This window comes from Anabas testudineus, chromosome 24, assembly GCF_900324465.2.
Source record: "Anabas testudineus chromosome 24, fAnaTes1.2, whole genome shotgun sequence".
Classification (NCBI taxonomy): domain Eukaryota; kingdom Metazoa; phylum Chordata; class Actinopteri; order Anabantiformes; family Anabantidae; genus Anabas; species Anabas testudineus.
Window position 1 is genome coordinate 15,959,282 of NC_046632.1, and position 18,507 is coordinate 15,977,788.

At 39.1% G+C, this 18,507-nt stretch overlaps 1 protein-coding gene across 4 annotated transcripts in view; it reads left to right on the forward strand.

Moving 5' to 3' along the window:
- LOC113149556 (ryanodine receptor 3-like) overlaps positions 1-18,507 on the forward strand; it is an 85,818-nt gene that overhangs the window by 44,440 nt on the left and 22,871 nt on the right. For 3 of the 4 annotated variants that reach the window (XM_026341758.1, XM_026341761.1, XM_026341762.1), the window contains 24 exons: positions 529-1,138; positions 1,466-1,666; positions 3,112-3,214; positions 3,458-3,592; positions 5,865-6,138; positions 6,342-6,456; positions 7,902-8,034; positions 9,273-9,376; positions 9,939-10,074; positions 10,162-10,345; positions 10,921-11,023; positions 12,080-12,200; positions 13,074-13,243; positions 14,119-14,339; positions 14,835-14,925; positions 15,196-15,336; positions 15,879-16,042; positions 16,243-16,321; positions 16,476-16,565; positions 16,844-16,987; positions 17,586-17,648; positions 17,805-17,880; positions 18,006-18,129; positions 18,327-18,442. In XM_026341758.1, coding sequence (XP_026197543.1) covers positions 529-1,138; positions 1,466-1,666; positions 3,112-3,214; positions 3,458-3,592; positions 5,865-6,138; positions 6,342-6,456; positions 7,902-8,034; positions 9,273-9,376; positions 9,939-10,074; positions 10,162-10,345; positions 10,921-11,023; positions 12,080-12,200; positions 13,074-13,243; positions 14,119-14,339; positions 14,835-14,925; positions 15,196-15,336; positions 15,879-16,042; positions 16,243-16,321; positions 16,476-16,565; positions 16,844-16,987; positions 17,586-17,648; positions 17,805-17,880; positions 18,006-18,129; positions 18,327-18,442 — 3,698 coding nt within the window. The remainder of the gene's footprint in view (positions 1-528; positions 1,139-1,465; positions 1,667-3,111; positions 3,215-3,457; positions 3,593-5,864; positions 6,139-6,341; positions 6,457-7,901; positions 8,035-9,272; positions 9,377-9,938; positions 10,075-10,161; positions 10,346-10,920; positions 11,024-12,079; positions 12,201-13,073; positions 13,244-14,118; positions 14,340-14,834; positions 14,926-15,195; positions 15,337-15,878; positions 16,043-16,242; positions 16,322-16,475; positions 16,566-16,843; positions 16,988-17,585; positions 17,649-17,804; positions 17,881-18,005; positions 18,130-18,326; positions 18,443-18,507) is intronic. The other variant, XM_026341760.1, reaches the window with a different exon arrangement.

Consider the following 18,507-nt stretch of genomic DNA (forward strand, 5'->3'; position numbering starts at 1 on the left):
ATTTAAATCATTGTTGTTAAAGTGATGGAGCAGCACTCAAGACCACAACGTAAATGTGTTGTATAAATCCTAATAATGCCACTGTGATGTATTTCTATTGCCAGCACACATTCAGTGTAATTAAATCTCTCACTTTTTTTGCAGTGCATCCTCAACATAATCACAGACAGACACTAAAACATACTTTATGAATGTCACCTGAATATTTAATTTTAAGTCTCTGTGGGTGGAAAGTTTTATTTAAAAATTGCGATTACAGGCAACAGAGTACGAAACTCTGCTTCTCAGCAGCTAGTCAGGTAAATGCTGAGTCATGGGTATCGATCCATAATCCTGTCACCTCCTACAGATGTATTATGGTAATTTTGTGCCATTAGGCTGAAGAACCCCTGCTTATTGCACATACTACTGAGGGAACGTTATCTTAACCTAGACATATAATACTGAATGGTTATGTCATGATAAGTATAAATGCCGAGGGCACATAACATTTGCAATGATTGAAGTGGTTCCTCTTATCATTTCCAGTATCCATCTTGAGACGGCAAAGGAGGCTCGCCTAATGATGAACAATGAGTTCATCATCCCCCTCACGGACGAGACACGTTCCATCAAGCTTTTCCCTGATGAGTCCAAACGGCATTCGCTGCCTGGTGTGGGCCTGAGCACCTCCCTGAAACCTCGGGTCAACTTCTCTCCTGTTGGCATCATCAGCACCAAACGCCAGCAGTACCTTTACAGCCCCCAGATCCCATTGGTCATCCTGAAAGAGAAAGCCATCAGCATGCTCACAGAGGCTGTGCAGAGTGGAGGGATACACATCCGAGACCCAGTAGGCGGAAGTGTCGAGTACCAGTTCGTCCCAATCCTCAAGCTGATTGGCACACTGTTAATCATGGGAGTTCTAACCAGTGAGGAGGTGAGGCTGATTCTCCTCCTGATTGACCCCAATGTGTTTGGAGAAGTCAAGGAGGATGAGGAAGTCAAGGGCAATGAGGTAGCTCTATCGGGGGAGAAGGAGGAGGTGAGCAAGAATGAGGAGAAGGCTGTGGAGGCAGGGGAGGAGGAGACCAAGGAGAGTAAACCTCCTGTTAAGGGCCTGCTGGAGAAGTCACTGCCCGAGTCTGTCAAACTCCAGGTGATAAAAACATCATTATGAAAACATGCACGTGCCTTTCAGTGATTTTAAATGAGATTGAAAATAAATTAATAATACTAAAGCCAATACATTTTTATGCCAAGATTTTAATTACATTGTAATTTTGTCCATATTATTTGTCTTTGTCGGTACACTAATTTATCACTTGTCAATAATTTGGTGCCTTTACAGTTTTTCTCTTATTTTGAAGTGACTGAAAAGGAACACAGTGGTTGAATACTAACATTTCAGATAATACAGGGAGTAAGATGAACTTTTATTTTAGTTGCTGAATTCACCTGTTTGAATGTGTTTCTGTTCCATCAGATGTGTGAGCTGCTTCACTACTTCTGTGACTGCGAGCTGAAGCACCGCATTGAGTCCATCGTCTCTTTCTCAGACAACTTTGTGTCCAAGCTGCAGTTCAACCAGAAGTTCCGCTACAATGAGCTGATGCAGGCGCTCAACATGTCCGCTGCAGTCACTGCCAAGAAAACCAAAGAGTTTCGTTCACCCCCACAGGAGCAGGTACAAGACTGTACGAGTAGAAGGTGCATGAAAAACAGTTTACATCCTGTTTGAAATGTAATTTATGTTTACAGTTGTTTGAGGTATGAAATTGGAACAAAAAAGAACAAACACTTTGGCCTTGGTGTGGAAAAATATCAATGACCTTGACAGGAACAGAGTCCGAGGCAAAGACCGGAACAGTTCCCAGTTGTTCCTTAACTTTATTTTCAGCTTGTATTCCCAAAGGGTAAATTGGGCCATATGTGAGGCTAAATTGAACTTGGAGCAACTTCACCGAACAGTGATAGTTTAATAGCTCGCTGCAAAAAGTAGAAAATGATTATTAGTCCAAAAGAGGAAATTCACAGTACAATGTGTGCAACAAGCCTTTTATAATAGGTGTGTTTCAGGTCAGGATGCATTATGAAATACCATAGACACATCAATCTGTCATTCTTTAGAGTATGCAGGCTTTGATGCGGATTGCTAAATAAAACTGAACATTAAAACACTAAGTCCAATCGTGTATTTTCCAAGATACCAGTTTGATCAGCAGACAGAGCAGTTTGTACTAACAGAACCTTTTAGAGCAAACATATCACCTTCAGATGTACCTGCTCTCACAATAGATGGTGAAGCCTTTTTCTACTCTGGAGAGGTTAAACTTGGTTTTTGTTGTGCCATATCATTAGACCAATGTGAAATTGGAGGCAGACTGAACGGTGAGACCTCTGTTTTTTAAATCTGTTTCTCTGGGAACAACTAGTGTGCCTTTTACATATTTAATTGTTCTACTGCCATTAAATAATCTAATGTGTCTCAGAATCAGAATAGAGAATAAGAGGAGGTGTAATATTCTTCCTGTCTGGCAGCCAGAAGGTCCAAGCCTACACTAGTTCCAAAAAGAGAAGGGGTAGTGGTCAGCAGCAGGTGTTCACTGTAGGCACATTTCTCTAAGATCTCTAAATGTGGTTTATTTAAAAGCTCTGCCAAGAATAGACTAAATAGTCAAAGTTGGACACTGCTTAGCTTGAGGAAGTGTCTCATTTATATTTAGTCTGTTTGACGGTTACAGTATCTTGCAGCATGTAACAGACACAGCAGGTTTGCAGCTAGCTAGAAAATTATTTAAAATTATTTGTGTGTGATGTGGTTCAGTGTTACTTCAATGGTTTTAATTTTCACTCATCAGTAGACTTCATGTGAAATGCATTAGACATTTTGGTTTCTATTGATTAGACGTACTGTATGAAAAGCCCATATGAGTGCTCACTGCAAAAGACTGCAGAAGACTACATAAGTGCTTGTGCTGTCGAGTGTGACACAGAATAATAATTTTACTTCCCTGTTTTTTTTTCCCATGTCTCTGTGCTGTATTGCCCTCCTTTGTTCAGATGCCTGTGTTGTACTTCTTTCCCTGCTCACAGCTCCTCTAACCTTGTTGTTCTATTTGTTTCCTGCAGATCAACATCCTGTTGAATTTCAGTGCAGGAGAGGACTGCCCCTGTCCTGAGGAGATCCAGGATGAACTCAACTCTTTCCACGAAGAACTGCGCTTGCATTGTGGTAGAGTCAAATTAGTTACTTAATAAACATACAAATATCCTTTTGTATTTAGAGTAGATGATAGATAGAGTACCATGTTTTCTACTTGAGGCTCAGAGAAAGGCTCTTTTTACCATTTTAAATAAACAGTGCATCACTTACATACATGTTAACTGTCTAAGTTATTTGTACTTGAATACCAGCACTACTCAATCAAAATGTTGAATTTCCAAGTGTATGACAGAAACGTCTTTGCACTTGCAGGAATTCCAGTGGAGGAGGAAGAGGAAGAGCAGGACACCTCAATTAAAGGCCGTCTCCTCGCTCTGCTCTACAAGATCAAGGGTCCTCCTCAGAAGCCAGAGGAGGAACCCACAGAGACAGAACAGGCTGCTCCCAGTAAGTAACTTTAAAAGGAACAGAAGAAAGTGGCCTAACAACCTTATGGAGTTGTTATAGGGTTGATTGAGTTTGTGGACACCTTACGGCATATTGTTGCTTTTAAATTCAGACAACTACAATTCCTTATTCACCACCTAAACGATTTGTGAAAGGGGCTGCACTAAATTTATTAGAAATTCCTTACCCCTCTTTAAGACAATATTTGTCATTAAGCGTCATATTGAAAAACCAAAAAATAAGTTCAGCTCTGCTTTTATCATAAATGATACAGAACATTTTTTGGAGGAAGTTTCAAAATTATTTGTGCTGCCCTTTGCTAAAAGCATGGTTGTGTCCTGTACCAAATAATAACAGACTAATGGAAAGCCTCTACAAGGCCATGCTATAAATTTTAATGCCTTCCTCTAGCCTCCCACACACCTGTCCTGCATTATTAAAATGCTTATAAATGGACAGATGATGTGAATCGAGATGACTCTGATAGACTTTCTACATCATATGGAGATCAAAAAGTGTAGGAGGGGTGTTAAATGATGGGTAGAGGAAACAAGCTGCTCCACTTGGATTATATTATTATATATTGTACTAAAGTGTTTATGGTTACATATGAATACGTCTCTCACTTGTAGTGACTTGAAGTAGTCATTTTATTTTTTTATTAGTTTTCTATACTCAGGAAATCTCCTTGGGATTGAGTAGTATAAATTGAACATGGCAAAACATGCAGAAAAGCTGTTAGTTCTGCACTACACTTACTAATAAAAATATTGCTGTAGTTAAACAACATCTGTACATAAAGCTACAATAAAAAACATGTTAATCTCAACAGATTACACAATTTAAAGGTTTTTTAGAAAACCAAGGCTGGATCATTTTAAAAAACGGCACCTTACATTCTCAAATCTCTTTCTGCCGTTCATTCACTGTGAATCAAGGACCACAGTTGCCCCCCCCCCCGTGGTCTAGAGCAACTATGAAACTATGATGGCTCCCCTGTGAGCCAGTGTTCGAGATGACTCAGACCAGATGTGAATCCGTGAGACGTTCACCTTCAGGGCAGCTCCCACTCTTTGCTCTCTCATTAGGATTCTGCTCAATTCTGACCCTTTGTTTGCCACAGATGTTACACTGTTTGATTTAAACACTCAAAGTTCAGCGTTAGCTTTTGAATAATAATGTTATCGTTTGGGGAGCTGCAGCATTTAGCTCCAGCACACATTTATCACTCCAGTTCACCGGGTTCTTCTGTTTTATTGTTGCTTGTCTTCTGTATGATTAATGTTTGACACCCTAAAATAAACTTTCAAGGAATCGCCTAAACTTTACAGCTGAAAATGTTTCTCTTCTAGGGTACAGTGTAGTTTGTTTGTCCATATAGCTGTCTTGTATTTTTATAAATGTGGATAAAATGCATAAGGTGCACCCATTTTATTTTTAATGAAAAGCCTTTGAGGTACTCTGGAGTCACAAGTTCAAAGGACAAGCTAAAGTCACTTATTCCCTAACCATTAACAAGCTCGTCAAATTACTGCAGGAAGGAAAAGGTTGAGATTAAAAGTTGCTGTTTTAGTAGCTGCATCATTATGAGTGAATGTTATTGTGTTGACAAGACTTTGATGCAGAGAATGGAGTTTTAATTGCATTGTTAGGAGAGGGAAACAAGGGACTTGCAAATAATTACATTTAGAGAGAAAATGTAGACATATAGAAAGAGATAGAGTGAGAGTGAGCCTCATTATATGCGCAACATCCACAAATCCTCGTTCAGGATGCTGTCATAAATCAAGTCCATTATCTTCCCTGCAAACTTAAAGTAGACCTGGTCTTGGTTGTCTCCTGACATGAAGATAAAGACATACTTCTGCTCAGCTGTTCTCTCTGAACCAAGGACTTTTTGCTTGGTTTTGTTCCTACTAAACATCAGGATCACACATTGTTTTACTTACTCTCATTAGCTATATTGTTGTACCTCTTAGATTCCTTTACAACTCATTTGATGTGGAGAACATATTACTTTTACCTTCCTCTTGCTTCTTACATATTACATGTAATTTTAGATTGTACTGCTTGCTAAATGCCTGAAATGTAAACATGTAAATGTGAAAACAGTGCTGTTGGTGGTCATGAAGCTGCCTTGAGGCCTCTGATCAAATTATTCAAGGTAAATTTTAGCAGCTTCTGATGTCTAATTAGCCTTTGACAGCAGATCAGTACACACTTTACCTGTACCATTCTTCATTGTATGCATACTGAATTCTCAATTCCCCAGCCAACCTGAAGGAGCTGATCTCACAGACCATAACCAGCTGGGCCCAGGAGTCTCATATCCAGGACCCAGAGCTGGTCAGAGTGATGTTCAGCCTGCTGAGGAGGCAGTATGATGGCATCGGGGAGCTACTGAGAGCCATGAAGAAATCCTACACCATCAGTGCCACATCTGTGCAGGATGCTATTAACCTGTTGGCGTCTCTGGGTCAAATCAGGTCTCTGCTGTCCGTACGTATGGGCACAGAGGAGGAGAAGCTCATGATTGATGGACTTGGGTAAGAAAAACTTTTATAGCTAATGTAAATAGTAATGGAAAATTTGATGGCTAATTTCTGGCTAAATAGTTTTTATTATACATTTGTTCCTTATTACATAATGATATGTGTAATCAGACTCTTTCCAATGTGCAGTACTGTATATTGCCGTTGTAAAGAACTATATATCATGGCCTTCATAAATTACTTTCCTTTGTTCCCAGCGACATCATGAACAACAAAATTTTCTACCAGCATCCCAACCTGATGCGAGTGTTGGGCATGCACGAGACTGTCATGGAGGTCATGGTCAACGTGCTGGGAGGCGACAAGTCACAGGTAGGTGTGACAGTATTTCAACAGCACTTCCTAACTAAGTACAATCCAATGCTTGTTCTGGAATTTTTGACCATATCACACAGCTCTTATCTGCAGATCTGGATAGAAGCATTTAAGACTTTCACTTTACATCAAAATAAAACAAAGGAAAGCAGCAAATAGTCTTATTTAAGAAGCTGTAACTGGATTTTACAGTTATACAAATCAGGTAAATTAAAGTAAAGTTCTTTATTCATATCCTGAATAAAGTTATTTAGACTATTTGTACAGCAGAGGCACACGTTTTAATGCTTAGCAGGTCGTATACTGATCTCAGGAAAACAAACTTTATCCTAGGCGGTGAGGAAAGTAAAGAGCAACAACTTAATACCCCGAAAAACCACAAGGGTTATAGAGAGGGCAGATGAGTAAACTAGGCATAGGAGGGCATGAAAGGGGTGGGAGGGAGGGCCTCTCAAGCCTGTCCTTTTTGGGCAGTGCTGACAGAAGTTTGAAGAGGTGGCTGTCATTTAATGCCAGGGCAAGTGCCAAGCATGAATTGAGCCTCAGACAGTCAGACCTTGGGGAGACATTCAGGCCTTCGCGTCTGACTCTAGCAGTCTGATCACGCAGTCTCAGGCATAAATTCCAGGCCAGATCACTGCCACTCGATATGTGCAGTTAACTTACTGTGGCTGTATAAAGTGGCAGCACCACAGCTTGTAAATGAATATCAGGTTTGCAGCATTTACGTTTTGATTATCTCTAATGTTGCCTGGATGGACATGGAACTGTATACACTAATACCTAACCATGATTTACTGGTTAATTGGTTTAGTATTAATGTCTTTTCTCACGGAATCAATGATAACAGTTCTATAAAATAAAAAAGTTTTTGATTCCCACTTTACCACAGTACTACCACATAATATTACTTTTTAAGGTGATGCAAAGTTTAAAGGTGAGATTCCTCTGGTGTTCATAAACCATTAGAAATCAGCTATCAGAAGAGGATGCATTTTGGGGCGACTTTTTCTTTTTTGCCAGACGTAGGAGGAGAATTTCTCTCCCTGTGGTAACTTGACATTCTTCTGGCAGTTTACTGTCTTCTCTGGCATGGACAGAAATTATTCTAGTTTCTTAGACCAAATCTTTGACTGAACCAAAACTAGAGCTTGACTAACAGAGTTTATGCAAAAGGGAATTGAAGGTGAAATTATTTTCTAGTTGTGTGTTACATAGGTTTTGTGAACATAAGTGCAGAAAAACTATGACTTCTCCAGGCAAGTAAATCAAAATCTGCTCCTTTTGGGTAATACTACAGTAGATATAATCTTTAACATATTGTCTCTTCCTGCAGTGTTACGTATAACAAAAAATTGACATTGGATTGCATTTTCATGGTGATTGTTGCTGTGAGTGTCTACTTTGACTCCATCATATCTGTATCTTTTGCTTGTCCACAGGAGATTGCCTTCCCAAAGATGGTGGCCAGCTGTTGTCGTTTCTTGTGCTACTTCTGTCGCATTAGTCGTCAGAACCAAAAAGCCATGTTCGACCACCTGAGCTACCTGCTGGAGAACAGCAGCGTTGGCCTGGGTAAGCAGTCATAAATTCATAAAATGAGTCTCTTCTCAGTTCTACCAACAGTCAACATAACATAGCATAAGTCTAAAAATGTGTGAATGTAATGTAAATATGAGCAATGAGCAGGAGGTGATGAAGAATATGGTGACATATTGGCTTTTAAAAAAGAGAAAATTAGAAGAGAGAAGAAAGTGGAGAGAAAGTTAGAGATTTATAGTTGTAGATAGAAATACCGATGGAAGTATTTAGAGGGATACCTTGATATTTTGAATTTAAACCAGCAGGTCCTAGTTGCTGGAAAAGCTCTTCAGCAAATTGAAGTGCAGACACAAACCTATTGTCCACGTTATGACAAGTGGTCAGTGAACAAAAGGAACAGGCTGTAATTAAAAATGCCAGTTGACACTGCCAGAGTGTCAGTTTAAAAATAAAAACAGACAGTTGATGGAGAAAGAAGAACTGCAGCAGGAGGAAAATAAGGGACGGAGATTATTTAGTCATGCAGGGCAGGACTGATGAGTCACTGGGCTTTGGCTGCTGCTGCTATAAACTAAAGCATCTGCCTGTGAAAGAGGAGAGGTTCACATGTTCTGCACGGGACAGATTGCAGAATGCATCAGCCATTTGATATTTGATTACTCATCAATCCTGTGAATGTGAGGCTTCTGGGAGAAGTCCTGTTTTTTTCTGTCAGTAAATGTTTGTTTATTATAGTGCAAATAGCCCAGATTGCTTGCATTAAAGATGTATTTATAACTGCAAAACAGCTACTGTATATATTCTTTGTACTTTATTTGTTATTCTGTGTTCCCTGCAAAATTGTTGATGATTTTCATAGGGAGGGGGTGTTAATAAATTAACTTGTATTAATATCTGCCCATACCAGCTGTGGTAGTAACACTTGAAAAAATATACAATAATACAAATCACAATACTTTTGTCGTACTAGAAGGTACAAGGTAGCAGATATCCATCAAAATGAAAGTGAGTTAATCAGTGAAACATTAAAACTGTATAATTTGTTCTGCATTAAGATTTATTTATTTATAATATTTATTAGTTATGAAAATATTTGTTGGCAGCTGTAGTTATCAAATAGGTTTGTCATTTATCTAAAGGTCAGCTGTAGAGGTTAGCATCTCTTGTGTCATTACAAAATATCAGTATGACAAAAGTAGGTAGACTGCCCCCTGTTGTTTACATTAATTGCTTGTTGGCTTTCCTGATGACTGTTATGTATCTGTGTTTAGCCTCTGAAGCTATGCGGGGCTCCACTCCGCTAGATGTGGCAGCATCTTCGGTGATGGACAACAACGGCCTGGCTCTGGCCCTGGAGGAGCCAGATCTGGAGAAGGTTTGTTAAAGTTTACAGCAGTAGTGAAAATAATACTGAGTGTGACCAAATGACTGAGGCACCATAACGATCACACATGAAGTAAATGTTTTCTTAATTGCACAATTACTGATCCTTGAGCCTTAAACGGCTATTATGCCACGACTGATGAAGACTTAAGTGAATGTACAGTGACTGTCTCAGCTGTACAGCACTCTGACTGGTTCTTCATGTGCCTTGTATTTAGTATGACCTCAAGATGTTTGTAGTTGGAGCAGATGAGTCTGTCACATGATTGATTTACTTTAGTGTTGAATACAATTTCAAGCACTGTAAAATTATAAAATTGAATCAAATTACTTGTATCATGCTGAGAAGACAGAACTAGTTATTTTTATATTATTAGTACATTTGGGTTTATTTAGATAAAGTGTGCTGAAGCACATGGTTTAATGGAAAGACTGTACATATTGTATGTACGATATATTTTGCAATAATAATAGCTGATATGTTCAGCTGATATGGTTTCAGTAATCAATAATTTTGTTTATTATTTAATATTAAAGTCGGTTTGTGTGTGTAGGTGGTGACATACCTTGCAGGTTGTGGTCTTCAGAGTTGTGCCATCCTAGTTGCTAAAGGTTACCCTGACCTAGGCTGGAACCCCATAGAGGGAGAGCGTTATCTTTCCTTCCTGAGGTTTGCTGTCTTCTGCAATGGTACGTTGATTTTCAGTTGATCTTACTTTGGAGCTGCTCAGCATGCAGCTCCAGATAGTCCCATAAATGTCCGATTCTGTATATCAGGTGAGAGTGTGGAGGAAAATGCTAACGTGGTCGTGAAGCTGCTAATCAGACGTCCAGAGTGTTTCGGACCTGCACTGAGAGGAGAGGGAGGCCAGGGTCTGCTGGCTGCCATGAAGGAGGCCATTAAGATCTCTGAGGATCCTGCTCTAGACCTGCCCAAGGTTTCCGCTGGAGTCAGTACTGGGTATGGATCCACACCACTTTGTTTCTGACAAGGTTCAAAACAAGATGAGCATTTAGATCATATGACACTAAAACACAGACAGTTTATGTTTTGTAATAATGATTCTAATGCCAATTAAATGTTAAGAAACAGATTTACCTTAGACATCGTACAGAGTTAAAAGTCTGTTTGAAAGTTTAAGAAAGAGAGAGGATAGCATTGATTAAAACTAAGGCTAGTTTAGAGTGTTGGTGCCTGCACACATCAGTATGCAAAGACTTTAATACACTGGCTGCATTTTAATGGGCAAGGTTATTACTGCCTGAAGTTAGAAGAGGGAATGGAGAATGTGTCAAAATCCATATGTATAACATTATACCCTGTAGGTTGATGGTGTACTGTGCCAAAACACAGTTATACATTCTCCCAATATTGTCCGATGCTTGCTCCCCTGTTGCCCATTCTAGTCTCAGTCTATCTTCTGGAATCCATTTGTCTGTGGTTTTTGAGTATGCAGTTACAAGGAAGGTTTGACGTATTACAAGAAAAAATATTTATTACAATGAGAGACTACTGTTTGTTTCTGTGTGTCTTAGGTCTGGTGATGAAGAAGGCGAAATTATTCATATGGGCAACGCAATCATGTCCTTCTACTCAGCCCTCATTGACCTGCTGGGACGCTGTGCTCCGGAGATGCATGTGAGGCTCTAAACAAACCAAGCTAAGGAATAACACTGTAACCTGTTTTTTTGCTTGATGCATGCAAATAATTTGACCTTTCTGAAACAGATGAACTTCTGTTTTGTATAGGCTTTGCCCTCTGTTGCTATTGGGTTTATCTCTGCACACATTCTCTCAATGTGTGGAAGCGACTCTGGAGTAATTATGCAGGAAGGGAATCAGAGTTTTATTATACCTCAACAACCTGATTCTGATGGTTTCCTCCAGAGAAACCACAGCGCTCCACACGGCGCAGCTTGTGGAACACCTCTTACTGCTGGGTTTTGTTTAAATTTGAAAAAGAGCTCCCCACTGCCCTCTCAATCAGTTGTCTGGGACTGTGCCTGGATTCATCCAGTATGAAAGCAAAACTCTACCTCACAAGATGGGAGGCGATCGTTTTTCTCCTTTCGCGCATCTTGCCTCACTCTGTAGTGACAGCTCTGTCAGTGATGTCGACTTGATATGTCACAAGAGACGCATGGTGTCTGTCCCTCCCTCCATTCAGTCAGTTCCACCTTTTTGGAAAACCCACTACGTGTTGCTAACAGGAGTACCCCTCGGCAGAGCTATGTCACACATATTGACGTACACGGACGCATCTCAGTTCCCGTGAGCCCGCCTAGTGGAAACAGCCAGAGGTCTGCTGCTATGGTCCAACATACATACATACAGCTTCGCCTTTATCCCAATAGCGACTGTGCATGCGCAGGCGGATAAACCCAATTGCGACAGCTCTTAGAAGCTGGGGTTGCAATACATAGCCAACATTTTGCATCTGTTAGGGTTAAATGTCAGCTGAAATTTAATAATCCATGCAGTAATTATCCAATGGGAGGCTCTTACCTATTTGCTTAGTTAAAGCCAGGTGGTAACTTTTTTGGGGCAGGCAAGGTATAATGTATAAGTATATAAGGTTCTCTCTTCCTTGGATTCCATATCAAAAAACAGGAACACTGATTTATTAAATCTTCCACCTAAAGGCTATTGTGTTATGTTTTATTATACCTGAATTATTTTATTTGTGTGTCACAGCTCATCAATGCTGGTAAAGGTGAAGCGCTGCGTATCAGAGCCATCCTGCGCTCTCTGGTTCCTACTACAGACCTTGTGGGTATCATCAGCATCCCCCTCAAAATGCCTGTGGTTAATAAAGGTATCATGGTCTTGTTTGCTACATAAAGTCATGCATGAAGTTAGAAAAACAACAGACAAACAGAATTAAATTAAGTTAAAAAATGGTGGAGCAATAAAGAACAGCAGGATTAGTTTGAGAATGTTTAGACGCGTTGAAATTAAATCTAACAGCAGATGAAAGTCAGCAAAAATGATCCATCCAATGAAGAAAAAGTATCTTGGGACTGGATTCAAAATTTAAAACCAGATGCTATACAGTAAAGGTACGTACACTCACACAAACCCATTGAACTGTTTGCCTCATTTCTTTAATGTCTTTAATTATGAAAAAAGTTGACTACTAAGAAAGTCACAGTACCAAATCAAGGCAAATTAAAATATTTTTTATATCTGCACTTTGAGAATAGTCTGTCTTTCAGATAAAGACACAGTGCTGTTTACTTTCCTTTTGTTTCTAAGATGGCAGTAAATCATGCCTACACACTGTTTTTTGCTACTCTTCCAGTTTGCACTTTGCTTCCTAATTTTATGTGTAGTTACCATCTTAGTAAATAGCTGTCCTCAATGTATTTTTTACAGCTTATCATAACTGAAATTACCTATACTTTAAATTCACTTTTAAAGCCAACCCCTACATTTTGGATCATGTATTACACCTGTATTTAAATATTACCTTTTTTTATTCAGCTTTTTCTTTTTCTTCTCCACCTTCTACTTAAGTCTCTTTTCTGCTCCCTTTTCTCCTTTTTAATGCATTTCACTGGCCTGTAATTATCTGTAACATTATGTATTTTTATTGATATCCTTGTCTTAGTATGTCATAGTGTGTATTTCATTCATGCTGACACATAAACCTGAATTATCTTTCCTCTAAAATGCGTTTAACCTTAAGATGGCACAGTGACAGAACCCGACATGTCAGCAAGCTTCTGTCCGGACCACAAGGCCCCCATGGTGCTCTTCCTGGACCGTGTGTACGGTATTGAGGACCAGAGCTTCCTGCTCCAGATGTTGGAGGTTGGCTTCCTGCCCGACCTCCGAGCCTCTGCGTCTCTGGACACGGTGAGTCCAAAATAACTCTCCACAAAGTTGTGGTCACAGAATGACTGCCACGACATTGGACTTTAAATTGTTTCTTTTTTCACTGAGGGAAAATGATAACACATATAATGCATCAACATCAACAATATTATTCATGTTTTGCTTTCTCCAATCAAAAATTATGGCACGGTCCTGGTTGGGTATTTGATATCTCGTCTTGACACAGCTTGTTGAGTTCAATAAAATGTTTTGGTTTTCTAGCACAGACCTGACTTTAATCACAGTCCACAATTTTTGATTGGGTTATGATCAGGACTTTGCACAGTGCTTTCCAGAAGCCTGCTTTATCTATTCCAAAGCCAGTGTTGAAGCGTCCAGGTTTGATGTTATGCTGACACATTCGGAGAGAGTCATCCTTCTTCATTATTCCATCCACTTTGTGCAATGCACCAGTTCCACTGGCAGTAAAACAGCCTCAGAGCATGATGCCATTGGAACAGTGTTCTTGGGGCTGAATGCCTCATATTTACTTATCCAAACATATAGTATGTAACATACTATTGTTTGTTTTTGCATTAGGTCATCAGGAATTTCTGTTTCTGTTGGAGAGAATTTACCTGGTGCAACTGAATATTTATTCATACATAAATATTAAAAGGCTATTTCTATCCATGCAGTGCCCTTTTCAAACCTTGGTGAATGATTCCAATAGTTCCCAACAGTGACATAAAATAACTAGTTTCAGCTCTACCTTCTTTTCACCCTCAGGACCACATATTTCTTTTTGCTGCTGCCAGGAATTTATATTCACCCCAGCATCTTAGAAATGTTGAAATGTGGAGACTGTACATTGCTTCTCTATCCTAAAGCTACATGTGGTGTTCTGTGTCCCATAGGAGGCGTTGAGCACCACTGAGACAGCATTGGCCATGAACCGGTACATTGGCTCAGCCCTGCTGCCTCTGCTGACCCGCTGCGCCGCTCTCTTTGCCAGCACAGAGCACTATGCACAGCTGATCGATTCCACGCTGCAGACCATCTACAGGCTGTCTAAAGGTCGCTCACTCACCAAAGCTCAAAGGGATGCTATTGAGGACTGCCTGCTGGCTATCTGCAAGTAAGGCCTGTCAAACTTGACTGACTGAAAAAATTAGGAGCTGGTAATTTACAGAGGCAGCCTGTTATTTTAAACAAGCCTGCTGTTCAATGACTGTCTCAGTCTTTAGCACAGCACAAAGTGAACAAGCCTCTGTTCCACTTTGCTTGAGCACAAACTACTGGAAATAATTACTTAAAGTACTTTAGAGGAAGCTCAGTATTACCCAATTAATGCTAATTTAACATCCTGCTCCATATTGCAGAATAAGCGCACTGACAATTAAGACTTTAAACAGTGTTTGGCAGCAATTTTAGAAAGAAATTAGACAAATTATTTCTTGTTCTATTCCAAAATATTCTTGACTACTAGTGCTTGGAGATTTCTGTTATAGTAGCACCATTTACTTTGATTTAGATTTGTTTGAACTTGTTTGACTCTGCAGTTATTTTTTTTAATCTATTATTTTTGGTCTTTGTATTTTTATTTAAACTATATATTGCACCTGGTTCTTAGGCATCTCCGTCCCTCCATGATGCAGCAGCTGCTCAGACGGTTGGTGTTTGATGTTCCCATGTTAACAGAATACTGCAAAATTCCTCTGCGGGTGAGATACTTCCTGTCATTTTTGTATTTGAAATATTAGTTATGTTGATTATAGTATATTTATAATATTTGCAGTAGCAGCTAATAATTCAGATACATTTGTCTTTCCCACTTCGTGTGTTGAACATTCATAAAGACAATTATCTACATTTCAGCCAGTGGTTAAATTTGGCATTACATTTTTTACCCTAGTAGATTGAAAATATATTTTTTGTTTTAAGCTATAATACTATAACCCTTAATTATGTTAACTTATATCCCTGATCTCTAGCTGCTGATCAACCACTATGAGCAGAACTGGAAGTACTACTGTTTGCCGTCTGGTATGGGCAGCTTTGGCATAGCTTCGGAGGAAGAGCTCCTCCTCACTAAGAAACTCTTCTGGGGAATCTTTGACTCCCTTTCTCAGAAGGTACAATCCACAATCATGTTTCATTTATTAAGATAAGCCAATAGTGTGCAAAATCTGGAATTATGAATCAGTTTGGATAACTGGTCTTTATCTTGAGCATCTTTTCTTCCTCTTACTCACTCTGAGAATACATTTGAAGTATCAGGAGAGATGGCAGTATATTCCTTACATTCCCTTCTGTTACATAACAGCCTTTTCAGTACTCTAGTGGTTTTTGCTTTTCTTTTTTTTTATATAATCTGTGGAAATTTAGAGTCCTCCTGCGAGAAAAGTTCTTGTTAGTCAGAGGTACTGAAGTGAAAGCCCAATGAAGTGCACTGCAGCTGAGGCGAAGCCAAAACAGATGAATCATTTATCAGTCTGTGATAGGCCATTGCATGGTACAGATTTTTCCATCTTTCTGTTTTCTGTTTCTATATCTCTTTTTCTGTCCTGGCTTTGCCATGCTCAATCTACCCCTCTAATAATCTAAACAGACATGTTTAAAAATTGAAGAATAATATTTGTAACCTACGTGTCTCCTCCATCTCCCTCTTCTGTAGAAGTATGATGCTGAACTTTTCAAAATGGCCAAGTCATGCCTATGTGCTGTTGCTGGAGCCCTGCCTCCTGACTTTGTGGATGCCAGCCTTGGAGCAACACTGGAGAAACAGGCATCAGTGGATACACAGGGCAACTTTGACCCCAAACCCATCAACACTGCCAAGTGAGTTGTCTAAACATGCATTTTAAAGGTATAATGCAAAAAGTAATTTAACATTCAAAATGCAGTAATCCTAACCTTAACCTTTTTGTTTAATCCAATTCATTTCCTGCATTTCATACATGTTAAAGATTGACCTGCTCACATAAGTAAAATATACTTTGAAATAACACTAATATTTATTCATTGTCTCTGCTTTCCAGTATCTCGCTTCCTGAGAAACTTGAGTACATTGCTAACAGATATGCAGAGCATTCCCATGACAAGTGGTCCTCAGACAAGGTTAGTGTGGTCTCAGTGCTCACACATGCTTACATTTGATTTCTGACATTTCTTATATACAGAACATAGAGGTGGATGATAGATGCAGTAGTTTTTAACCTGCTGATTTTATAATTTATCATACCACATGACTTTTAATAAGCTGCTGTTGCAGGTGTCAGCAGGTTGGAAACATGGAGACAGTCTGGATGAGCAATCCAAAACCCATCCACTGCTGAAGCCTTACAAAAGTCTGAGTGAGAAGGTAAATACACTGGTATACACAGCTGTCAACAGTGTTTTACTGCCAACAGTATAGAGAATACAAATAAACAACTTCAACTGGATTTACAGAGAGATAATCTTTGCTATAAAATCAACTAAACAAAAACAACAAACAGTTCTGTAGATAAAATGCAGTATATATCTCAGTTTTTCCTGCTTGAATTTTTAAACCAAACTCAGAAAAACGTATCACAAAACATCTAATTGTTGGATGTGATGTGATCAATGAAACCTAAAACTTCTGTATTCAATGTTTAGGAGAGAGAAACATATCGTTGGCCAGTGAGGGAGTCACTGAAGAGCATGTTGGCTATGGGCTGGAACATTGAGAGGACCAAGGAGGGAGAAGCCATGTTCCAACAAAGAGAGAGTGAAAAACAAAGAAAGATCTCAGAATCTCAGGTGACGTCCTGATGTATGGTATGATACTACTAATTAGACAATATAGTCATAAGTGTTTACTTTGGAACAGTTATTACATTACTGATAAAACTAAGAAGCTTCTTATTTATTTAAGGTTATCCTCTGGTAATTAGCCTCAGCTTTAACTGTGGCATTTTCACTTGTTTAATTTTATGATAGGGCATCATTACAAAAAAAAAAGATTTCAGAGCAGAGTTAAAAATAGGACTTTCTGTCCCCTGCAATAAGATACACAAAGAAACAAAACTGTTAGTGTACAGCAGCACTAGTATCCGTTTAATGTCTAGCTCACCACATAAAAATTGGCCACATAAATACAGAAAATTTGAGGCTGCTGGCAAGCTGCTGCAGCGATTAAAAAAGGACTTAGCTGTGTTGAGTTCAGCTCAAAGGCCAGACTCTCTGCAGTAAATGGGACATAGTGACTTTATTTGTTCAGATCTAAAGTGAGATGAGTAAGGTTATGTTTACTGCTAAATGTACTTGCTTGTTGCATATGTGTTACAAGAAGTCAGATGTTTTGTACTTTGTGCTTTTCTTCTGTATTCTTACATTGCATCTTTCTGACTTTTTGTAGGTTAATGGCTTTAGTCCTGCTCCAATGGACCTGCACAATGTGACGTTGTCTAGAGAGTTACAGGTTCGTTTTCTTTTAAATTGTTGCTAAATATGCTCTAATCTTATGAGAAAATCAGCACCTTACTGCAGGAGATACACTTTCAGTGCCTCAAACAATGGCCTAAACACAGATAGAACAAATAACATTCACACGATAAAATCTTTGCTGTCTCTGCAGGGCATGGTGGAGGTGGTTGCAGAGAATTATCACAACATCTGGGCCAAGAAGAAGAAAAGTGAACTTCTTAGCAAAGGTGGGTTAAAAGCTTTTGCATGTGACTTCATTCTAGGAGAGTGAATGATTTGAGCTGCTATAACGCTTACTACTTACTTATTTTAAAATGCATTTTGATTTTTTTCTTAATTTAATTCCTACCAGGAGGAGGGACCCACCCACTGCTAGTTCCCTATGACACCCTTACTGCTAAAGAGAAGCACAGAGACAGAGAAAAGGCCCAGGAGCTCTTCAAATTTTTGCAGATCAGCGGCTATGCCATCATAAGGTCTTCTTTCATTCCTGTTTGCCCTTTATTTAAAAAAAAAAAAAAAAAAAACGGGTTAAAATTATATAAAGTTAAAACGGCACAAAACAAAAGTTTACTGAACATTTATTGTTATGTGATTGTATTTACAATACATAACAATAAATTATTTAAGTATTGTGATAAAGGAGTCAGCTGTGGTACTTTTTGTTTCATAGAGGTTTGAAGGATATGGAGCAGGACTCATCGTCTATGGAGAAGCGTTTTTCCTACAAGTTCCTCAGGAGGATGCTAAAATGTGTAGACTCTGCCCAGGAGTTCATCGCTCACCTTGGTGAGTGTGTGTATTTTTAAACACAGACACATTGAGCACTATAAAAACCACCTGTGAACTGCTTT